Raw genomic sequence first — 25976 nt, 5'->3', positions numbered from 1 at the left:
CCCTGCTTACAGGCAACATAGACATCACTGCATATGTCAACGCACTCTGTACATGGCCCCGGCAGCACATAACATTAGCAGTAGGTATACTCTTACTGTCAACACGTAATGTTGACATTCAATTCAAAGTATTACATACTATTTTCCCCTTGCAATAAAATAACTGTTCTTATCCTCAACTTTCCTTGTTTTAGGCCTTATTAAAGAAAAAAGTATCTGTTCAGTCACCAATACTGTTGATTTTAAACCAGTATCAGAAAAAAACAAACCCAACCCTATTCATTTGCCTACTTCTGTTAAACAGTGACTGATAGCTTTAGGATGGACCAAGTCACCAGTGAATGAGAGAGTACATAAAGGGGGTAACAGTAGGGACATCCTGCTGGAAAGCATTGGGAATAATCCTGTTGTACTAAAGAAAAACAAGATCTCAGATTTGCAGACCAGACTGTATTTTGCTAATGCAAGATAGCTGCACATAATCTTTGAAAACCAAATACTCAAGAAAGGTGTATGTTCACATTGCTGTGAACTTAAACAACAGAAACCTCTTTACTTCTCTATGTATGTGTTATAAGGATATATAATATAGTTACAAAAAAGAAATACTGATGGTTAAAATAAAAGAAAGGCTTCTGAATGGATAAAGAAGAAAGAGGATGCACTGCTGAGGTGTTGGAAAGGTTGTTGGACGTGGAGGCCTGAGCTATGGTCCGGCCTGCTCTGCAAGTCCAACCAGAAAGCAGAAAAATCAGAGGCCAAAAATAGAGCAAAGGACTGCAATTCTGTCAATGAGCCGTGTTGTGCGAGTAAAAATAATCCAGTGGGAAAATAAAATCAAAGGGCCCTAAACTCTTTATCCGTATTTAATTCCATTCAAGTCAAAATGAAGACACCATGAAAGGAAAGTGTTGGATTTCCCACAGCACTCACAAAACTATTAGGAGAGAGTGGCTCTACACACACAACTGACATAATGAGGGAATTGTTTCAAGCTGAATTAGAGCTGAAGTAGAGGGTAGGCCTCCTAAGAGTACCCACTCTAGTGTAAGTATGACAATATTCAGTTTATATTCTGCTATCCAACCCAATAAATAAGATTTTACATTATTTTTATCCACATGGTATGAAACCAAAACTATCAAGAATGAGCTCTAGAAAAACACACAACAGTCTAAAAATAAGAAAGATCTCATTTTACTTTGTATAAGGTAGGGGTACCTATCAGACCAAGGGGTTTTCCTGCATAGAGAATTGCGACCCGGCCTCCTCCTTCAAATTTTGTGCCACCGTGGGACAAGATTTGAGTACAGTGGAAACTACTTATAGTGATCACGATCGTGTAGCTTCTGTATGATAGTCCCAGAACACACACACACACAAACACACACTCCACTGCTCATCTCTCTCTCTCTTTCTCTATCTGTCTCTCTCTCTTTCACGTATCTAATCCACTACGTTTAAATGAAATGATGCCAGAATATAAACACTGATCACCACATAATGATCCATACTTTTCTTCAATCAGTTAAATCTCTCTTCATAACTGCGCAATCATAATTCAGCTTTTCATTGCGCCGACACACACTAACCTGCACAAACTGTGGTCGGACACATGCGTAAACTCGGACTGGGTAAAAACAACCGACTTTTCCATGGTCCAAACATGTTTGAAAAGACCCCAAATAAACACTGTGAGCGAACATGGAGGAGCTGTGCATGACTCCTTGGGTGACTGGCTTGGTGGAGCTGTGGCTGGGATGTGCGCACTCTGACTATCCCTGGCCCGCATGTTTGTCTACACCATTGATTCGCCATTGTTCTGACTGTTTGCACTGTTTAGAAATTAGCCTGGCTTGATCACGTTTCAGCGGTGAGTCACATGATCTTTCCCCCTCTCTCTCTTTATCATACGTATACTCTCTCTTTCACTCTCACTAATGTATAAATACCTCTCACAGGTACAAAAGTTTGGCTCCGATTGATTTCACGAGGATTGATACCCGGTGTAATCGAGTTCGGTGCCCAACCCTGTCTGTAGTCATTAAATGGTAGGACAGACAGTACTGTGCACTGAAGACACTCGCTTGGCCTTTGATACACTGCATTTAACGTAATACACCGTGAGTAATGTTTTAATTTCCTGCTAAAAGATTTCTTAGCTATAGAAACCCAGAGCCTCTCCCTTCGTGACGGAAATTGTTATAGTTGCCTAAGCATAGCCAGAACTTCGCCCTGGCCATGAATATAGTTGTTCTGGTAGTGCAACCATAATCCACTCCTCAGCCAGAGCTAATTTACTAATTTACAAAGAAACAAACTCGTTTCATCATTTAAAGATTGAGGCTTTAAAAAATTCCACAACATGTGCAACTTTCATAGCATAAATACATTTAATTACATCAAATTATTGTAAATATATATCTTTGAAATGTAGGACACGTTTACACTTACTTTTCTCTATTTTGGAGACAGTGTAAGCTAGATATTGCAAGCAACTTCAATTAGCTGCAAGGAGGCTATCGTGTTCTGGCAGCAGCACACTATAATTATAACTATAACTTCATTACACTCTATAACCACATAATGATAACCAGGAAATAATAACCCCAGATTTACTGCTTACTGTAATTGCACCTTGCACAATCGGCCCAAACTGTTGTTTATGTCCACAATTTTTTAATCAACTTTCTTATCTCCTAAAATTGTACACAGGGGCTGACATTCTCTGGAGTTTGTCCTGCCAGCCCTCTTTTAAAAACATGATGTCAGTGTGAGATTATCTGGAGGATTCGCTACTTTGATGATGCTTCTAAAACGCTATTGATGCATCAGTAGTTGTCGCTGAACCTGACACGTCACCAGTAGTCAATGCAAAAATATGGGATTTTTGTGCAAAAAAAGATTGCTAGAATGCTAACTCTAGTATGCTAACGCTAGCAAGCTTGTGATCTTTTTTTAAGGTTATTCTGAAAAAAGTGAACATAATACATTGATATTATCGTAATTTGTAAATCCTTATTAATGGAGAAAAATACTACATGTGTGGGTCTTTCTCCCAGCTTGCGTTAGAGTTGAGGGTATAGAGCCCTACCCCTCCGTCTCAACAGGTATTGGGACAGCCTACCTCTACCCGTGCACGCACAAAACTAAGGGGTAGGGCCAAGGGGTGAAATTGGATTGGGCCCAAGTCGCCATTCATATTCACAGCTGCAATATGAAAAAGGTGTGTTGTTCCGGTGCGTTACACAAGGACCTGTATTTAAAACTCTCAGTACTTTAATCAAACACATTTATTACATTAACTGTATTCTCATGGCTAAGGAGTTTTTCCGCAGTTGGTTACTTTGAACTTGAAAGTGCCCATATGGGTTACATTTTAGTGGCACGGGAAGGGTGTGAAGTTGCAAATGTCCTAATATGTCAAACACTTTAATACAGGCCCAGTTTGTCGAAGAATAGGTAACTATCTCATCTACATTTGGTAGGGATGATTTCATCCAATAACCCTTCAAAATACCTAGATTATCTAGATGAGACTTCATAGATCTTTCCTTTGTCAATCCTATAATGTATACTGCTCTGTACTAACATCAAACGAATGGACTCTGATGAATTTACTTGGCTATAAAAGAAGGTTTTCGGTTGAGTGTAAAACGTCTGACATCTGTGCTCAATCTTCACTGTGGCATGAAATGAGGATCACAGGGCTTGTTTCTGTCCTGCAGGAGAGAAGGAGCCCAAAGCGTAGGTTAGCCTGCCTATGTGCCTTACAGCTAATGGAAAACATTAGTGAAGGGCTGTGGAGAACTGAGGCTCTGTTGCTGAACTGTGGGTCTTTCTGGTGACCTTTAAACCATGTGGTTGGATCATTAGGGCTCACCTCTGACCAAAGGTTTGGAATCTCCCACAATAAAAGTGAGGAGTGCAGCTAGAGCACTGACCTGAGTCTTACATACATTACTGCAACTTTGACCTGTTTATGGCTAAAACTGGAGCATGCAACTTATTATACTACTTTCTTGTCTGCTTGGAGGAAGCAGTTGGTACTAGTAGCAAATGAGCTGCTCAAAATGTAATTTGTTTTAAAGAATCTGTGTATGTTATTTATTTATTTAAAAATAATTAAAACTGGTCAAAGTTAGAAAATTCCCAAAAATACTAAAATCGTATAAATTGTTTTACACAAGTCAAGAAATGGTCTTGCACATAACCAGTGATATTATATTATAATTATTATATTACAACTGAGGTGATATAGTTAAAAAAAAATCTTGGTCAGCATATTTATTTATTTAGATGTATAAATATTAGGCTACATTTGACCATGTCTTCAGTCTTCATGCAAAGCATAATGCAAAGTATTGTAAATTATATTTTGGTTAATATGGCTGCTTTGGTATTTGTGATTTTAGTTAAGTGAAACAAAAAACCTTTTTTGTCCATACCACATAAGTTGATATGCAGGGGCAGTCCTCTCAGAGCAGCTGCTTACATAACGCTGGGAAGCTATGCAACACTGTTCTCACCAAAGGTCACTCAACACTTGGGTGGCTGTTGGTCAGCAGACTAGATGTTGAAAGACTCTAAATCAGCACTGTGTTTTTTAAAAGGAACCACCAAGAGCTGTGAAAAGTTAAAGCTTGTCCTTTTCAGTTGGGGTCAGAAGTGGAAGCCCCTCTGTTCATTTCAAAGAGATCCTTGAGAATAAAACATAAAGAACTGCATTTATTGACTGTTGTAAGGTGGCCACAACGATGACGAATGAGTGTGAAAGTTGCTCAATGTCTTGACAAATGTGGCTCCTTCCACCATTAAGGAGCCAGGGCAGCAAACAGTCGAGATTTTGTTGCCTGGCTAGCTAGCTAGCTAAGACCATTATTTGCAAGTACTGCAATGCAATCTCTATGACTTCCCGGAGGGCTTGCACTAATCACGCCGTGTCTATCATCTCGCCACTTGGGAGGAGCAGTGTTGTGCATGAATGGCGTTCATATTTTTTATGAACAATTAACTCAATGAATCATGTTCAGGTACATTTTTTGAATCATTATTGTATCAGGCCATCATGTGAAATACCAGGAGCGACAGAAAATATGTGTGCTCCCAGACTGCACACACACACACACACACACTCACTCGCTCAGAGTGACAGACGCAGTGGGACGTGAGGAGGAGCGTTCATGTGAATCAGCTGTGAAGTGACTTTGTAGAAGAGCAGTGGAAACAGTGAAAACACCAAGTTTCTCTGGTCACAGAGTTTATGAGACTGTATTTAAACATCATGAAAAATGACTCAACATTTTGTGCTCAGTATAACAAGAAACGTGACGTGAACAGCAGAAGTTATTCATGTATTTATCAATTAACAAATGCCCCCTCCCCCCGATACATTTGGCAGTAGCTGCAACTGATATAGGCCATAGGAACTTTATTTTATGAGGATCTTTCAAATTCAGTTTTATCTGTGATCAACCTCATTTTGTTCCTTCCTCGAGGAATCTTTCAGATTAAGTCCAAAAAGCTGTGGTCAGGCCACTACTTAAAACACACTGTTTTCGGTAATTATCGGCCCATATCTGACAGGTTTAGAAATCTGGCTCTGTAGATTAAACCAGAAGTAAACCAGAGTAACTCTGAATTAGATTTTGATTACAGTGATGTACTCTGTACTGGCTTAAAAACATCACTAACAACCCCAAAAAGCATTGGTTGCAATATGTTCTAAATCGGTGGCAAGAATTTTAACAAAAACCTTGAAAAGAAACCATTTCACACCAGTATTACCACCATTTCATTCGCTGCCAGTATTTGAGGTGTTGTGATTTGAGGCAGGAACTGGACTCACCCAAACTCAGCCAAAAATTCTCCAAGAGGACAGATAGTGAAAGCACTGACATTCCAATCACACTCTGGTAATGATGGCATTACTCGACTGCGACTACAACTAACTGATTCCATCTTTACAGAGCTGTAATCTCATAGAAAAGGGGAGTTGCCACAGTAGTAACCACACAGGTGGATACAATATCAACCCCTCAGAAGGGTTTTCAATAATAAGGTGTAAATCCTGACACAAGCCACATCCTATCCCCTGGAGATGGACCAGAGACTTCTGCTGCTTCAAAGGCTTGAGCAGGTGTGTGCGGATCAGCCCCCAGCATTGGCAACTCAACAATGGGGTGGAGCTAGAGCTGTTAATTAGACCTGACACTCTTTTGATGCAATACAGAAAACTGCTTTACCCCTAATGGAGCATTCATTACCTTTTACTGCCATTACACCTCATAAAGTATGTTTTGATCCTGATCCTAAGGTGTGAATTCCAATTGGAACAACTCTGTGTTAGTTATTTTTTTAGGTAATGATTTACTCTGGACTTGTGAATGTTTAATATGAGATGTTGGTGTGATGAGATCCTTTCGATGATAGGCCATCCATAGTGCGAACAGTAAATCCCACTCTTCTTCTTCACACCTTGTATTGAAGTGGTTCCATTTATTTTTAAACACATGTACAATATATGCTCAGAGTAATTACCAATCACAGCACGACCATTTTAACCTCCTTTTCTAACACTTTGTGCAGGCAAGGAATCATAATGAGCTATTTGTCACAAGAAACACACAGAGAATAGTAACGATATATAGCTAAATGAGAGCAAGCATGTACCTTTAAGGTTGAATACAACTGTCAACAATCATCATTCCAATCTTTAAATCATCTGTGTCTTAAAAAAGCCAATAATATGAACATTATAACATTTTATGTAGATACTTTTTAGGAATGTCTGATTTAATTTGGGAAAAACATAAGGAAGCAACACTATTAATATCTTTGGTGGAAAAGTATGAATCAGATTCATCAACATGCAGATACAAGAGGGAACGTGATAAAGGCAGGAGGGCAATAACAAAGAGCTAGAGACTGTGGTGAGTTCTGAGTTTAGACAGAGGCTAAGATTAACAAAAACACAGAGAAACACTCTCTTACCCACAATCAGGTGTGTCTATTGCTTGGCAGGTTTTATCTATGCAGATGATACATTGGTTGTTTGGGGCAAATAACGAAAACAGTCCAGGATTTTTTTTGTGAAAAAAAAAAGCTTAACTTTTCCGTAAATTGTCTCACAACATATTATGCAGCTTGTCAATTTCTCTAACTAAGCTAAACTAGGTCACAACTGGTGGACCTTTGGTGAAAATATTGCTAACTCTCTGACATATGTTTGGAGTTGTAATAGGACATACAAAATGAAAAACAGAGATGGGACATGTAAAAGAAAACAGAACTTTGCAGGGACACCCAAGGCAATTAGTGACAGACTCAAAGTTTAGTTGAGGTACCTTCCTTGTAACTCAGATTATAAATAAGAAAGGAAGACGTTATGATGCTGAGGTAAACTTTTGGGTAGTCTTAACCCTTTTCCATCACACAGTAATAAAAAAAACTGCTTTGCTGTGTAAACTGATTCGGTTTTTCAGAATTTTTATTAAGTATTCTTAAGGAAATAACAAGTGCTCCTATTGTTAAAAGTAAAGACAAAATGTACTTGTTATGATAATATGATTCCCATGACGCGTGAAAAGTGCTCAAAGCAGTTTCACAAGAAAAGGGCACTGAGAGACTTGTTTTGAATAAATGTAGCAGAGCTGGCTCATGTGTCATGCACCTGCATGTATTAACTTACTGGAAAACCCCCTATCGTTAAACTTTGACTAGCTGCTAATTTATACATCTCTTCATTAGTTTGTTTAAAAAATTATAAACAAAGAACAGCACTTTACTCTTTGGTTTGACTAAAACATCTTGTTAATGGTCACAGCCAGGTCACATGGGATGTTTTTTTACTAATAAGGAAGTTTAACATTTTGTATTGTGTCCATGCAGGAAGGAGAAGCACATGTTTTTCATGTATTGAAGATCTGTCACAGTTTTTTTAGTTTATTGGACCATAACTATTTACTTTCAAGACTCATGATGCAGAGATGCACCCAATGCATTTCATAAGTACATATCTACTAGATCACAATGTTGTTGGATAGAGCTAGGTTTCCAGCCCCTCAAAGGCTAACCGTTATAGTTAATACATGGACAGATGGAGGTTTGGCACCTCCATCTTTCTTTATTTTATTTAACTATTTTTATCCTCATGAGCACTAAAACCCTAAAAAGTTAAATCAGTAATTTATGGAGTGGGCAAATAATAGACGGCTAATAGTATTCTGCAAGTAAGAAAATAATGACCGTTAGCAGTTTTGAGGTGTGATGGTTCAGTTTAAAAGAATACGCATAGTGCTGCACGTTTTGCACGTTTTAGCCCATTAACTGCAAATTGCAAGTTCTCCATATTATTACTAATCGTTTTCTATAGCAAAGAAAATGGTTTTAGTTTTCTCCTTCCTCGTTCAGGGGGCTTTGCCTTCAGCACATCTCACAAAGGTAAGAAAATCAGCTTGAGTCATAACCATTCACACTTCATATACATTTATTTTTCGTAATGTGTATGGCAGCTGACAGCACAGGGTGTAAGCAAAATGGCAGCTATGTGGATGCTGTCACACGCAGGTTATTATCCTCCAATAACCTAACTACATTATCACATTGTATTAAGGTGACAGATGCATGTTCACACAAAGAGCAACATAAGCAATCAGTTGGAGTCAGGCTACCTGGCAATTGCAAGTCAAATAGTCATTGGATGTGTATTTTCTCACTACCTTGCATAATATTGTTATTTTTATTTATCCTGTCAGGGAAAATCTTCACAGTTGCTGTATCAGACAGACTTCCCAGTGAATTGAACAGTATCAGTAACGAGTGTTGTCTGCTTATATTGCAGTGTGATCATAATCGTCCCCTTTGATGTCATGTCACGAGGCCAATTTGGTGCCACTGCATAGCCACAGAGTTGGGGGTAACAGCTCATAAATCGGGTGTACGTTGAGCACACACTTTCAGAACAGCAGCTGGTGTAAATGTTGAATATACTGGGGTGATCATATCAGTTGGGCTGCGCCACAGTTTCCATGTTGACATGAAAACATGCAGGCTGTTATGTAAGACGATGTAAATAGCAGCGGTCTTTGTCAAAACGTCATTATGACATTATAAAACGTGTTAAGCACGCCAATGCTAATATTATTGTTATGTAGGGATACGTGGGAATCAGTCGGACAAGATAAGTGGATCTGTTGCAATTCGCATTCATCACGCCTCATAAAAAGACGGTGATTAAATTGTACTGTTTAATTAACCTGTCAGCCCACATGTTCTACTGTAGTCTAGCGTGTGTCATATAGGAAGATGTTTGCCTCTATACTATATAAATCTGCTGTCACTCTGTCAGCAGATTTAGCCCCATCTGACAGACATGATGGCGCCCGACAGGGTTTTGTCACAGCCATGAAGCCATGAGCTTTCACAGCCTGTAGCATTCACCTCTCATATAGACATGCACATTTCATTTCGACAGCATAACAACAATCTTCCACATTAAAGCCATTCATCTGTTAGAATGCTGTGGCTCCATTCATGCAAATGATTGAAAGCATGAAAACTATTTAAATATTTGGAAAAGGCTGCTGTAATAAAATAGAATCTGTGTATTATTTGCTCTTTCCATATTAGAATAAGGATCCAAAATTGGAAATTGGAAAAATAGATATTTCAGGATTAGTTTTTTTAGTTGATACCTAAAACAAAAAGCTGTTAATGTTCCAAACCTTTTTAGGGCCCGCGCACCTATGGTGGGAGGCCTTATTGTATTTCAAAGGATTTGTATTTCCCTTTTAGACTTTTTCAGGGCCTAGACATGCTCAAATTCTTACCAAAGTTTGCAGGAAATTCAAAACCCGAAAAAAGTAATTGTATTCTGGAGTAATTTGAAATGGGCGTGGTAAAATGGCTCAACAGCCCCATCTAAGGAAAAGCCCCTCAGTTAGCATCCACCAATCTTCACAAAAATTGTAGCCCAGGTGAATCACGACGAGACAAAAAAAAAGTCAGAGGTGCAATGGGAAAAACGCAACAGGAAGCCTGCCATTTTGGATTTAGTGGCCATTTTGTCCGTTTTCAATTTTTTTTCTTTGACGTACTTGTCCCAGGTTTTTCATCAGATCAACTTCATATGGACATGAGTGTCATCATAACAAGACGGAGATATAAACTACCTCGAATTCGAGTTTTCATTACACGGTGTGATTGTGGCATGGCGTAAAAGTTTGATTACACGCCATCAAAACACGATGTTCTGTATTGTCCAATCGAGTCCAAACTAGATATGTAAGACAAGAGTCCCGGCCTGATGACATCTACACAGAAACCATGGATTAAAATCACAGCCCCACCTGCTAGTTACAGGAAGTGCCGCTTTACAATGTACAGCTCAAAACAGCTCAGTCAAGTCATTGGATCAAGGTAAGAATTGTGACATTTCCTCAAACCGTGTAAACATTGATGTGCGGCGATGGATCGTCCTTCGCCCCACATCAATTACAACATTGTCTCCTTTGGCGAAGGAGACGATGTTGTCATAACTCCACTGTGCATTGTCCTATCACCACCAAACTGCTGTCTCATGATCAGAAACCACAGCTCTATATGTCATTATTTCCTCAGTGTCATAGTGCCACCTACTGAGTACTTTGTAAATCCACTCTGCATTATCCAACCGGCTCCGAACTACTGACCTATGATCACAATCGTGACCTGAACACATCCATATATTAATATTAGTTCAGGGTCATAGCGCCACCAACTGATCAGTGTGAAAATGAATTTGTTGTAACGTTGTCCTATTGACACAAAATAGCTCACGCTAGGTCAGAGCCCCTACTTGAACAGATATATTAGTCTGTACGTAATAGTAGTGATGGCGCCACCTACTGGCAACAGGAAGTAAGCTTTTTTTTAAAACTATCATTCGATTCACACAAAATCTTCCCAGTGTGATGTGCTATTCGATAGCGTGGACCGTAATGAGCAATTAGCAGGCAAGGATCGACATCGCGTGACGGGTGCAGGAAGTTAAGCGTTTATCCTTGCTGCAGAGCGCAAAACGCATGCAACGCAGAGACGTGCCCTTGGCCATCGATCGCCCTCTCCAGCGACCGCAACAGACTTAGTTGATTTGTATCAAATCTGAATTTTTTTTATTATCTCTGACTTTTTATACGAATTATGAAATAACACATTTAGCTTTCTGAAATAAATAAGGGCAAAATGAAAGGACCTGAAATGTAAGTTGATTAACTTAAGGAAATCTAAGCTAAACAAACACTTCAGTCCTACACTGGTGCTGATGGTGGTGAAGGAGCAAAGAGCGATAGCTGGATGACGTGATGAGGAGCAGGAGTCCAGATGAGCTCAGTGGAAGGACTGATTGAACGGCTGCTTCTGATGAAAGTGCAGGTGGAATGCAATGAAATGAGAGTGAACGAAAAGAGAGAGAAGAAGTTTCTAATGCGACAGCAGCGCAATAAATGGAGCTTGTAGCAACATTTGATTTGCTGACCTGGAAAGTATAACCAGTTAGAAGCGGCAAAAAACATAGAAATTGAGTGACACATGAGAACGGTCTTAAGGCCAATTTATGCCTCTCCGTTTCTTCTATTACGGACAGATAAGACCACCCTATCCGTCGTGAAACGCCCTCTCCGAATGCTTCGTACAGCTTTTCGTACACGTCTGATTTTTCTAACTATCCGTCTTCATGTTTGAGACCCGACGGACCGCTCATGGCTGTGATTGGTCCGCGAACGACATCATTTCCGTATGACGTCATTTCCGTATTTCCGGACCTCAAACTTCCTGTTTACTTCCTGTTTACTTCCATGTAGCATCAAACCCAAACACAACTATGATTCTACAATTAATGTGACGTGTGTGTTAAGCCAGCGGAGTTGTCCGGCTGACGGTGGCTCGTTCGAGCACTGAGGGCATGTGTGCACGGTCACAGACGGTTATAACGAGCTTTCAAAACGGCGCTAGCAGGCTAGGCTAGCGGGCTAGGCTAGCCACCATGCTAACTGCGGTGGTAACAGTGCAAGAACCCGCCGTCACGACTTTAATTCCACTTCTATCATGACACTGTTTCTATAATACCGTCAGGTTAGAAGCAAACACTGGATAGTAGTAGTTAGTGTCGGGAGTCCCTGCTGACTGTGTGTGGAAGCTGGGGGGAGCTAGGTCCGTGTAGCTTCTAGCTACATGTAGCCTCAAGCAGATTCAAGCTGTGGAATCAGCAACACAGTTCGGAAACAAGACCGGGGAACCGCTGCGCTAAGAAACGATTACATCAGCATTTTGACACGCTGGGTGTCACTTTATTTAGTTCTGTTAGTTGCCATGGTTCAGTGTGTGGGACGCAGGCTAACATGTCAACAGAGACACGAGGACTTCTTCTTCCCAAATGGGGTAGGCTTCTCTGAGCTCGTCTTCCGTTGCGCCACCTATGGGTTTGGCGGTGAATTTTTTCCGGACGTAGACTGACGGAGAAGTAAAAATCAAAAAGAGTCTTTGCCCCCTGCTGAGAACTCTCCGAGAAACGGACACGTAGTAGTATATAAGAGCCTTTAGTTTTCGCTCACCTTTCCACATACACCAGAGCAGAGGATAATTAATTTGTAATAGCAAATACATTTAGTAGGAAACATAACTGTTTTAGAATTATATTTCCAATGAACATAATGGGGATTTGTAAATTGTTGTATGCAGGTCACATATTAATTAATACTTTTATTTGTTTTCTTTGTGTTTTTGTAATTTTTGCATCTGTCATCAATCCCCCTCGATCACTCTCTGTGAATCCAGTGGGGGATCGCCTGCTGTGTTCACACATCAAATTCCCCTTCAATTCTACAGACTTTATTCTAGGAGGCCAGGCGGAATTGTGGGCTCAGCCCAGGCCCGGCAAGTTCATGAATTTTGCCAGCGGGATGCCAAACATCCCATAGAGAACAAGGGCCTTCACAAGGTGCAAAGGGGACACCCTATTACCAATCCTTTCTGACAACTGTCAGATGTCTGCAATGTGTTGCTTCAGGTTTTTCAGGTCCACTATAAGCTTCAGGTCTGGGTAGCAGCTGGGCTCTTCAAACCCTATTGTTTTTAGTCCGGAAGCCAGTGAATCCTGTGAAGTTGCAGCAGCTCCAGCAGCATCAATCAAACTCTGGATGAGGCCTTATCTCTTCTTGATAGTAACATCCAGCTTGTGGGAGTACCCGTCACTGTGACGCATGGCCATCACCAGCTCCAGCTGTTGGCCAGCGGTGGTGAGGTCCTTTCCTCAGAAGCTGAACAACACAGTCATGACTGATGATATCTCTCAGACGCCAGATTTTAACAGCTCCCTGATGATTCTAATGTTGGCAACCAAACTTTGGCAGATCACTGCCCTGACTACAGACACATATATTATCTTAATTCTGATATGTAGGTACAGAGCAAGATCATCTTTCTTACGATTGCTTCTTCTCCTGTAAGTCTGCAACTTTGCAGTGAATTTCTTCACATTCCCTCTGGCAACATCTGAGGAGCAGTGTGAGGAATGTTACTGAAGACTTTTTTGTAGTTGGCTTGATGTGCTAAAGGACCTCAACAGTTTGAAAACACATTATGTTTATTTATTATTATTAAAATAACCAGTGAATGTCAACATGATCATTTTAGTCGGCACAAATAGCCTGTGTCATATTGGAATTATTTGATTCTGCTCCTGGTTAATTAAAATCTAGTAGTTGTAATTTGTAGAAAACAGCATTCCGCACATTTCAGCTCTATGCTCAACACCTTTGTGTAGGCGGGGAAGCTTTGCATTTTCATCCTCGGTAAATGGCACATTTTTAAACGGTCTCTCCCATGCAGGTCAAAAGAGTTTGACGTTAATGTCAATCAAATGTTCAGTGTTCATCCAGTATCTATGGAAATATGAGGCACTTTAGCCACTAAAAGTAGCTCTTTGTTCACCAGCGAGTTTCTCTCTGTGGCTGTCTTTGGTCTGGTACCAAGAACCTAGTGTACAAAGGTGTTTTAAAGCTTTACGCTGAAAACAGCTCCCCGCTGGTGCTTAAAACAGAATTATAGTTGGCATCCGAACCAAATCTGTGGCATATAAAAGACACTGACGGAAATTTCAAGACAGCTTTTGGCGATAAGGGCCAATGCAAAAACAGCATCCAATTGTCCTCTTGGAAAACAAGACCCCATAGGTCAGCAGTGCCGCAGTTTATTAAGACCTGTAGCAGTGTTTTATTTTTAGACGCGCTCTATTGATCCTAGTTATTATGACAGGGGCAAAGCACAAAGTCTGATTACGTAGTATAAATTGTAATGTGGAGGTTGAGGTGAATGAATGGGTCAACACAAACACAGGACTTTTACACAGTGGCCTGTTGATAGTTCCCTGTGTGAAACCAATAGTCTTTGTTGTTACTTTAATCCATTATTATTCCACAACCTTAACCATGCTTTTATTGTTGTAACCATGACAACGTACATGCTGTAATCAGAAGGAAGTACTTACTTTGATTCACACCACGATCTTTTCCTAAACCTGACAAAGTTGTTTTTGTAAACATACCATGAAAATTCTATAGGCCTAACAACAGAGTGCAGCTGCCGGCCCAGTAAGCCTGTTTATTATTGTTACCAACTATTTCAGGAGGTGGTTCAATGGGTTGTATATGAGGACAAATTACCTATATGGTCTCTCAGGTCAAATTAAATTGTTACATCTTAATCTGCAACCAAATTGCACGTGCAAAAATTATTAAATGAGTGAGCTGATCACAACATGTCAAGCTGACGATAGTAGTATTATGGTTTAGTATAAGTTTGTATGATACATTTAATTTACTGTGTTTTATTGTGGAGTTTACAAAGTGCTTTGACAGCAAAGCAAGAAAACTAAATATGAGAGAAATATAATTTAGCAGGATGCAATGTGACAACGAGGCCGGACAACCACGTTAAGATGTTTGGAAACAGGGATCAAATGAAATTAATAAATGTAGAGCTATGTCACATTAAAACTTGAACACATAAAAGCAGTAATATAATAATTAGAAGAAAAGGTGAAAGGAAATGATAAAAACACAATAAAAACACTATAATATACATGAAAGCAAGTTTAGAAAATTTGGTTTTAAGAAGGGATTTTTAAGAAGTCATTGACTCTGCGAGCCTTATCTTGTCAGGTATAGGCCATTCCAAAGCCGGGTTAGGGTTATCTCTGTCATTGTGCAGGTATCTCTGACTCCAGAGCTGCAGGATCCAGATCTGGCAATAATAATAGTGCTGCTATCATTAATAACATCATAACATCTGTAAGTAATGTCTTTTCATTACAACTAGCACAAAAGAGCTTAAATATGAGAGATAATGTATGTTGTGAATCAGACCAAACCAACAATCTAAACCAACATGGATATGTAAGTTGTAAGATTGTTTTGTCACACTGACCCATCACTGCCAATAACAGTCACTGATGTATGGCGTTGTTGATCAGCTGGCACCCAGTGGCAGTGGTGGAGTTGCTGATGAGCAGTGATGGATCTGAACCAGGAAGTATCCTATTTATAGTTTGAAGGTTTCATTAATTGTTTGCTCCTTTTTGTGATGAAAATGCCTCCAGAAGCCAATCAAGACATTGTGTTCTAAGAGTGTTCCGTAATTAGGCCAAACATGAATCTTCTTCAAATTGAGTGGGAGTGATGTTTACCATTTAATGATTTCCTCCCCCATTTTCATGGGTGGATCAAAAGCTCAGTTCTGACCACAAATGGTTCCTGAACATTAGGCATTTTTTATTAAGCCAATTAGCCTCTGCTCGTCCAACTGATCTATTCTGGTATTGCGAAGGCGTCCTTTTATTGTGAAAGTGTGGTGGTTCCGGAGTGCAAATCACAACAACAAATGGAAACACGCAATGGAAAAATCACAAAATACAACAACCATTCAAAAAACACAGCAACAAATTATTTGGCAAGGTTTGCCAATGCGTTTTCTTATTTGGCATTGTACATTTTGATATGTCGTTGTGTTTTTTTGTATTGCTGTTGTGCTTTTTGTGTGGTTGTAAAGTGATTTGATGTTGTGTTTTTCATCTTTGTGATTTGATATGTTTGTGAATTGAGGTCCAAAGGTGCTATGTGTCAGCAAACACATGTTAAATTCAAGTTAACAGGCTCTATTTGTGTAGAGAACATCTCATTTTGGCCATCTGAAAAAAAAGTGTGTGTTACAGCTACACATTATTTATCTGTAGGTCTGGTTATTTAACTGTACTGTCACTTTAGCTGATTATATTCTGTGTCGAGGTCATATCTGCAATGTTCTCAACTCAACCATGAGTTAATATGATAATGCAAATTGTTTTCAGCAGCATCATCTCCATCATTCTTTAGTAATATGTAAGAGTCTAGTATTGCTGTTTCACATACAATATACTGCTGCTATATTGCTAAGTATTTTTACTTTTAATACTTAAAGTATATTTTATAGGTAGAAAAGTTTATGTGGCACTTTTACGTTGAAGTGATAACTTCAACGTAAAAGTGACACAAACTGTTTTTTAAATTGTTGTCTCTTTATTTGTAGTTTTACTTCACACGTTTTACTTATGCTTACCTACTTAAAAACTTTGCGTGCAGAGTTCAAGAGAATTTAATTGCGCTTAACTAGTAATTATCATACTTCCTTCAGTCCTTGAACCTGGCGTATGACGCATGGGAAGTGTGTGTGTGTGTGTGTGTTTGTGTGAGTGTGTGTGCGTGTGTGCGTGCGCGCGCGCGTGTGTGTAGGCTGATTGTAGTCTTCTGTATGCTGAAGCCTCATAAATCTCTGTCCAGCCAATAGGGAGGCTCGAGTTGATCCCGGCTCGGTGAAAAGCGCAGATGCAGCTCTAACCTGAGCAGAGACAGTGGAGACACGCAGAAGGACAGACCGGCAGAGACACAGAAGAGGACTCAGGCTTTCAGTTGTGGACATGCGCGACACTCGATCACACTTTCCCATCACTTCATCGCATTTTGGAGCCTTCTGAAACGTTGATCCAGGCCAAGACGCGCTGTCCGCTTTTACGCACCTCATCCACTGTCATTACTCACCAACATCACCTTGGAGAGAATAGACGAGGATTGTTGCACGACAAAACCCGATCACATTCTCCGGACGTCCCGTTCATTTCGATCGTCATGTCCTCCGGTGATGCCTCGGAGCAGGTTCGGCGGGTCAGCGTGCTGTCCTGGGATCAGGTGCGGCGTCTGGACGCCATCCTGGGGGAGAGCGTCCCGATCCACGGCCGCGGAAACTTCCCCACGCTGTCCGTGCAGCCCCGGCAGATCGTCCAGGTGAGACCCTCCACCCACACAGCTCCTCGGAGTTTAGCTCTATGAGGCTGCATGACACTCGTGATGGAGAAGGGGAATAAAAACGTGGATCACAATCTACATGAACAAATAATGTACTTTTCGTTCTTTTTTTTAAAAGAAAAAGGCAAGGTTTGAAGGTCCTATGTCTTTCAGATATTCAATAATCCTGTTACAAATCAGCTATCATGGATTTATTATCTGTCATGTTACCTTTTGTTGGACCAGACACTAACTTGTTGAAAGTTCCCATAACAATTGAAGTTCTGTCCCAAGAATAATGTCTCTGCATTGGGTCACAGACTCTTCACTCGATTTCAGGTTTCTTTAAAAGAAAGTGAATTCACTTGTTGCTGAAGCGATGATGTAAAAAATGACCTTTGCTTGTTTAATTTCTCTTGCGCGGAGTCACATAGATTGCAGCTGCTTGTACTCGTGCGGTGGTTTTGTGGCATAGCAGATCGCACTTTAAAAAAAAAAGTCAGTTGATCACTCTTAATCTTAACACAGACATAAGAGTGGGGGATGACCTAACAGTGTGACTTCAGTTTTCCACTAACTCACTAATGCCCCTTGCTCCTCAAGTCATTTCTTTTTCCCAGCTCTCGTGAAAATGAGGGAGAGATAATAACTGAGCTGCATTAACTAGGAATGAAACATTTAGGGGGAAAAGGTCTGGGATGCAATTTTCCTTGACGTTATTAATTTTAATGTATTTGCCTGTAATCTGTGGTTAATATTTCACTTGGGTGATTCATATTTCCTGTGGTGCTCCTGTGGGGAAGAAAGACCCTCACCCACCAGGGCCGGGTCTAGACAGGCATGTATGAGGGGGCAGCCACAAATCTTGAGGGGGCATTGTGCTTTATTATATTATTATTATTATAAATTGGGATTTAGTTTGAGGGGGCACAACATTTATTTGAGGGGGCCAGGCCCCCTCTTGCCCCTGCCTAGACCCGGCCCTGTCACCCACACATATGTAACATTTCAAGTTCCTCTATAATCATGGGGGCCCAACCATCTGCCCTGAGCATCCCCACTAACGTCAATCCGGTAGACAACAGGGACACCCTAACTTTTTTTTTCATTCCAGACTACTTTTTAAGGAGCTCTTAAAGTCCAGCTCTTGGAAAACCAGCCCACTGCTGATGAGAGGCCACAGGGTCTGTCCTCAGTATCTGTCCTCCTGCCTGATAGCTTGCGTGTTAGCATGTTGGGTGGAGCATGACCCGTAGTACAAGGATACACATTTTAGTCATTCAGAGTAGGTTTTTTGTAAATGGTCTGATTATCGTTTACTCAACACAAATTTTTTATCTTTTTAGTTAGCAACCAAATTTCAGGTTGTATAGCATCCCATTTCGTCAGTTTACGATAACGCTAGCCATTAGTAATTCAAATAACCCTTATCACAGCTACAACTCTGTCTAGTGCGTATGCTAAGCACTGCCTCTGTGCTGTCATTGCACATTTATTACAAATAACATATACTAACTTTAAACTTACACGTCTTTCCAAAACAATGCTGTTGTCAATTTCAAAATTAGATGCCATGTTCTCTGTCATGGAATATGTTGAGCAGGTGTCAGGTTTCTGATTTTCATACCATATGGACACAAATGGAAACCAGTGGCTGCCGGGAAGGAAGGAAGGAAAAACACATTGAGAGATCAAAACCACCATGATATGTTTTGAAAAATGGTTGACAGTAATGTGAGGTATTTATGATTCATGGTAAATGGGCTAAAACATGCACCAGAAAAAGACCAGTCTGCTCCTTAAATTCCATGTATTTTTAGCCTTGGCACCAGACAGAGTGGTCTACCTGAGACAGATAGAGATGATTTCGAAGCCCGTCCTGTCAGCTGTCATCACGTATTGGGTAAGACGATCACGCTCCCAGAGAGTCAGAGGAGCCCCTCTCAGTGGTGGGTTTGTCTGGGGGCCACATTTAAATAACATCTGTTTGTGGTTTGGTTGTGAGTGAGCCATGGGGGCAGTGAAGGAAAACTTTTACTGTTACTGACACTTCTGTAGTCTGTACTTTATTTAATGCTGGCAGTCATCAACCCACAGTCCGTATAATTGGGAGACAAACATGTTTCCGTCAGTAGACTATACCTACATGTAGGCCCTATGTAGTTTATGCACTTGGTAGCATTATACGACATGATGATAATCACAGATACTCATGAGTGTGTCATGTCTTACGTAATTTATTTTCGTTTGTGTTTGGGGGAGGTATGGAGGCCAGTGTGTTTTTGTTAGCCACTTAAAGGGTTGTGTCTTATTCCAGCTCTGCAAACTATCATATTTTAACTCAATCGTTGTGTCTACAGTACATAGAATGGGGTCTAATCATCTGAGACTACTGTTCTCGAATGGTAAATCCATTTTAGATTTTGGACCCCATGGTATCTTTCTTTTTCTTTGTTTTCTACTGAGTGCCCTGGTCCCACCGTTGTGCTTGTTTTTCCTTTCTTTTTGAACTGGAATTAATAATCCACCTTCATGCATGGTAGTGAGTTGTCGTAATTTGGAGCAGAGTAGTGGAGTCGTGCCTGTAATAACACTGGGCTTGGGGGTCAGACAACGTATCACTGTGGTAAATGAAAACCAGTCGCCTGACTCCACTGTGGCCGTTGCCAGACCGTAAACTAACTCCTCACTAGACTATTGTTGTGAGATTGAGCAACATGAAGACACCACGTGCTTCCATCGGTCCCCAGAGAGGGTAACCTAGGAAGAAGTCAGTTTAGATTGTTTGGTAATGATTTTTTCTTTGGCAGTTCGCATCCAGTTCAGATTCTTGCACGTCATGGTGCTGCTCAGGGATCAAAACTCAGGGGACAGCACTGATGGTACCACTTAATTTGGATTTAGTTCAATTGGAGTGTCTTTGTTTAATACTGTCTCTTAATGCCAAAATGGATGATGCTGCTCAATGAGAGTTCAGTGTCTATATTTGTTATTTAAATATCACAACAAAAAACAATCAATTACTTTGTATCTTCCTATACTTTACGACGTAGGAGGATGCATTTGCAACATGGAGTTCAACACATTACTAACATAAAGATGATGTTGTGTGCGCAATTTTGCGCTGGTTGCAGGGGGTAGATGGCAAGATTGGAAATAGCCTTATTTTACTAGTAAATCTCAGACACAGCTTCAGGCTATATAAGGATAACTACTCTTACCATAGGTTTCACTCTCAGCCGTTTTATCTTTCTTGGCTAGCTCCATGAATCTTCTAAAGCATCCTCAAATGGGTCCTTTGGATCCAATCCTGGACATTAAAAGGTCTGTGAACCCTTGAAGTACACGAAGAAATCCTTCACTGAAAACGCACAGTGCATCACACAGAGGAGGAACAGCTTCACGTTTCAGCTCGTGACTCACTCTGGTCTAAGCATTCGGGTGAAATGACCACCTTTGCATAGGAAATTCAAGGAGGGGAAAAGCAATCATCATCAAACCCCCGCTGCCTGCCAAGCTACTGTACAACTGACTGGCTGGTTTAGTTTTGGAGTGGATGCGAAGGTCAGGGGCTTGTAACTTCTCATCTGCTGTCGCCATTTCCTTGGCACAGGGATGATCTGACTCGCTGCCCAGAGCTCTTATTGGTGTCCAGGGTACTATGGACCCTGAAATGGCTGGGTCATTTAAGGCGGCCATAATAAAAGCGCATTTAGGCCACCGCTTAAATGAAGTGCTCAAGGAAACTATTGCGACTGGGGCCGGAGGGTGGAGAGTATGTTATGTGTCGCCAAGGCGTTGTCAACACCAGACAGTCTGGTGTGTTTGTGGCTCTTTTTACAAGGTTTTTCTGCTCGGACGTCAGCGGAAGTGTCTCCCTCGCCCGACTCAGGTGCCAGTCTGTCATGTAGGAAACGTACAAACCTACTTTATGACTGCCGAAGGATGGTTGGGTTGTTAGAGCTGTGCTTCGCCATACGCTGTTTTCAGTACCCCCAGACGGGCAGATTATGGCGTGATATTACTCGGACCAACTGTTTAAGTGTGAGATCAGAGCCAATACTGCTGTGGCTTTCCCTTTGCTGGAAAGTGAAAAAATACCAACTCAACTTTTCTGCAATGCATCAAGAGCTCTGTTCACTCTAGCCCATTGGAGTTTGTAGTTATATGGTTTCTTTACTAAGTTTTGTTCCACAGTTCAATAAGGATAGCGTGCTGTTAATATTCCCAAGTCTTCTATTCGCTCTCAGGGTTTAGGTGGCAGAAAACAGGCAGATAAATATATGTATTATAGTAAAATTAGTTTTTTTGAAGGAAGGCTGTGACATGTCTGGATACAGAACCATATGTATCCGTCAAGCATAGTATTACCAGTGAAGGCTAAGGGAAGCAGCTAGCATGGGGCTCATCATAAAAGCAAAATTTAAGTTTGTGTTAGGGCGAGTTGTTTTGTGTAACTTTTTTTTTTTTTACAAAATGTGTTTATTAACCCAGTACTATTAATGTGTAGTATTTCTAGCTGACATTCAGTTTGCTAGATATCAGCATTACTCACAGGTATTTCATAACTAACCCTAAATCCAAATGTCTCTTTGTGCAGTTTAAACAACCAGACCCAGCATGTATAAATGTGAGCGATAGTTTAATTTATTGATGTATCATTATATTTTGAAAAGAGCTAGTTACATTGTTTCCCCTGTGTTAAGCTAGGCTACAGGCTAAAGGCTAGAGGCCAGCTCCATACTTGACCCAGATGCAATAATTGGAAACTGGAAACAAAGCAAATATGACTCATTCCTTTAACACCAGGGTCTGAAATAGGTTGAAAACTCTCAGAGCTGAAACATTTTGCCTCAAAAGTGATGACCCTGAAGAGACGACAGCAGGTGTGATCAAACGGAGGGAAAACAATTGCAATATAAAAAGCACCTAGGTTCTGAAACTACAGATTAGCACATGTCTATCCTTTGAAGCTGTCACACAGTGTAGCTTTAGTGACGAGAGATTTATTGGATTAAGATTACAGTAATAAAAGTTTAATATGCAGGATTACATGGCTGGCTGGATAGAGGTTAGCCTGCGGCTGTGAAAGTTTTCTAATGGACAGCTGTGTTTTGGATTTCCTGTTTAGTTGTTTTCTCCACCCTGTGTGATTGGAGTGAAGTAACGTCTCAGCTGTCTGTAGCTCAGCAGTTTTCCCAGTCATCGGAGCAGTGCATGCTTGGTGTTTGTTCCAATAATCTGATCAAACTTCTTGCTTTCCGAAGAGTGTTTGTCAATCACTAATGGGCTCGCATTTTTTTCAATATAGGCCATTTGTTGAAAAGTTCACTGCTTTGTGAATGTGGAGCAGACAGGTGCTGACATGTCGCCCGTCACAGTTTATCCCTGTTGTGCTAAAGTTATATATGTTTGCTCATTCAGGTACTGAAATATTAAGTATATATTAAATATATTAAGTGGGGCACCCTCTGGCAACAGGATCAGTTGTGGTTATTGATACCTTTCTATGTCTGCAGGATCACAGACACTTTGTTGACAAAGTGTCCTCCAACAATATAATGAAAGATTATCTACCTCAGGAATCTGCCACTGGCTTTTCCTGCATTTAGATTCTCGATGAACCTGCAATTAAATATATATTTAAAAGATGTATGATTCTGTCAAGGTTTTTAATTTATAATAAATTTAATAAAATGCCTTATTTTCAGATGACAGCATGTCGGTAACTTAAGAGCAGCTGCTCGTTTGCATGTACAAACCTGTGTTTTCTGAGTCAGACTCTGCTGAAGGTTATAATTTTTTGTGGATACAGATCACTTAACTTTTCCTCTCTGTCTTGGTATTTCTCAGGTGGTCAGGGCTCGACTGGAGGAGCGGGGCGTGGAGGTCCGTGACGTGAAGCTGAATGGCTCGGCAGCCAGCCATGTCCTGCACCCGGACAATGGTCTTGGCTACAAAGACCTGGACCTGATCTTTGGCTTAAATCGAACTGATGACAAAACTTTCCGGGTGGTGAAAGATGTGGTGCTGGACTGCCTGGTGGACTTCTTGCCTGAAGGGGTGAGCAGGGACCGAATGACAGCCCTCACCCTGAGGGAGGCGTATGTGCAGAAACTGGTGAAAGTTTGCAATGACACAGACCGTTGGAGCCTCATCTCACTGTCCAACAACACCGGCAAGAACGTGGAGCTAAAGTTTGTAGACTCCCTGAGGCGACAGTTTGAGTTCAGTGTTGATTCCTTCCAGATCACTCTGGACTCATTGCTGCTCTTTGACCGGTGCTCAGAGACGGCCATGTCTGAGACCTTCCACCCCACAGTGCAGGGGGAGAGCATGTATGGAGACTTTGAGGAGGCTCTGGGTCACCTTCGCTCCCAGACTATAGCCACCCGCAGCCCAGAAGAAATCAGAGGCGGCGGGCTGCTCAAGTACTGTCACTTGCGGGTGCGCGGCTTTCGGCCGTCCTGTGAAACGCGGATGAAACAGATGCAGCGCTACATGTGCTCGCGCTTCTTCATTGACTTTCCTGACATATGTGAGCAGCAGAGGAAACTTGAGGGCTATCTGCAGAACCACTTTGCGGGCATGGAGCACAAGCGCTATGCGTACCTGGTGACGCTGAGACAGGTGGTGGACGAGAGCACTGTGTGTCTGATGGGCCATGAGCGCAGACAGACGCTGGCCCTTATTTCCGCCCTGGCACTGCGTGTAATGGCAGAACAGAATGCTATCCCTGCTCTGGCCAACATCACCTGCTACTACCAGCCAGCTCCCTATGTCAGAGACGTCAACTTCAGCAATTACTATGTGGCACAAGTTCAGTCACCCATGGCCACATTCAGTAACTCTTATCAAACGTGGCTGCCTTGCAGCTGAACAATGACTTATGGTGTCTGGAGAGATTTCCATTTTAACTTTACATTGATGTAAAGCACTTATTGTGATTGGTAGCTCTGTAGCAACGGGGCTTTTTGCTATAAGGCCCTGTCTGGACAAAAAGGAATTTATGTTTCTTTTTTTTTTGCCAAATCTTATATCGAAACCATTCCACTAAGTTATATTGATTAATACTGCTGTAAAGAATTCTCATTCGAGCCATTCAAATTATAGTCTTATTATGTTTGCATTTTATAACCGGTGTGGATACGCATGGACAAATGAAGGGTTGTGATGTGACAGAGAAACTTAGCTAGTTCTGTTTCTGGTCGGATGGAGGCTGGTGTATTGTTTCTTTAATAAAATGTAATACGTACGAAACCAGAAAGCTGTTTTTCGTTCTGTCTGTGGTTTCAGCTCACCTGAATGAGAGAGGTTAAGGACCAAAGAAATACTTTTCTTGTGTAGCATGACAAACAGAGACTGTATGTGGTTCCAAGTGCCTGAAATTGACAAATGTCTTTATAGAAGTTACGATTTAAGAACTGTTTTTGAAACTTTTTTCATCCAGGTTACTGTAAATTGATATATCAATGGTCAAGGTATTTGTTTTTAAATCATTAAAAAGATGAAAGAAAATATAAAGATGTTGTCTTTTTTTCTATTTTCCGCCAAGGAGGATGAGGACGTATGCTCTAGTTGACTTTAAATTATTCTGGGGATGTGCGTCATGAATGCATTCTCCATCTCCCCATCTCACTGTCTCCGTTTCTATGTCTCTATAGACCTCTTCTTCATTATCTACCTTTCACTATCCTCCTCAATCACACACAGTGTGTTGTCTGTGCTCCATCAGCCAAACTGACTGGCCTGACACAAACACTTACTTGTTTAAACTCTGTGCATCCCCCCCACCCCCACCCCCCCAAATAGTCTGAGCCCTATACATTAGCCATTTCCGTCCTCTTGTGCATCCACCGAGGGGTTTCCTTGGCCTCATTTCAGAAAGGGGAGATTGCTGTTGCTTGTCTTGGACAAGTGGAGCTATGAGGGGGCAGCTGAGAACCAGGTGGTGAAATGGGTCTGCTGGCTTTTCAGCAATTGTTCCAGCACTTCACTTCCTGGATGATCCAAACAGATCAGTATTTCATCCTCTCTTAGAGCAGCATTCCTCCCACAAGACATTTTTATCCTAATTACTTTTGCATGGGGGACGATTCCTTGAGATTTAGTGGAGCATGGAGCTGGGACACACACCAGCTTGCTGTTTCCTCTGATGGTGACAGAAAGCATGTGAACATAAAGCAAATGCTGGAACACTGGAGCTCTCACTGAATTATGTCAAAAAAATTAATTTGGAAGCAAAGTGTGAGTGATTCTGGGGCGAGATATAAATGTGGCAAGGGACATTTCCCTCCCAGGATTAGCTGTCAGACTTGTCTCTTAACGGCTACAGAAACATTTAAAGAAGCCTAGGACGCCTCTGGAGAGTTCCTGCAGCTGAGATGGAGCTCGTCTTATCTTTAACAAACCAGTGATTCCTGCGCCTGGTGGCCAGACCCCAACAGTCAACAAGAGAGCTGTGAGGTGCATCTCAGGAAACATTGTGAAGATTGATTTGCCAATGTTAATTTTCAGCCAGAAAATGCTGGTGTGTTGCTCTTTTGCATCACAACTTTGGTCCAGATTGACTCTCAACAACTACTGGATGGATGTCTTGTAAATTTGGATCACTCCTGTTGAATT

The 25976-nt window shown here is 41.1% G+C and overlaps 1 protein-coding gene across 1 annotated transcript; it reads left to right on the top strand.

Moving 5' to 3' along the window:
• Positions 1-16986: 16986 nt before the first annotated feature.
• Positions 16987-24230, top strand: LOC133026337 (terminal nucleotidyltransferase 5A-like). Its single transcript, XM_061093216.1, has 2 exons — positions 16987-17351; positions 23205-24230. Exons 1-2 carry the CDS (start codon positions 17196-17198, stop codon positions 24228-24230), a joined length of 1182 nt encoding a protein of 393 aa, XP_060949199.1. The 5' UTR covers positions 16987-17195.
• The last annotated feature ends 1746 nt before the right edge of the window (positions 24231-25976 follow it).

This window comes from Limanda limanda, chromosome 19, assembly GCF_963576545.1.
Source record: "Limanda limanda chromosome 19, fLimLim1.1, whole genome shotgun sequence".
Classification (NCBI taxonomy): domain Eukaryota; kingdom Metazoa; phylum Chordata; class Actinopteri; order Pleuronectiformes; family Pleuronectidae; genus Limanda; species Limanda limanda.
The sequence above is the reverse complement of the archived record's forward strand: the minus strand, read 5'-3'. Positions and strand labels throughout refer to the sequence as shown.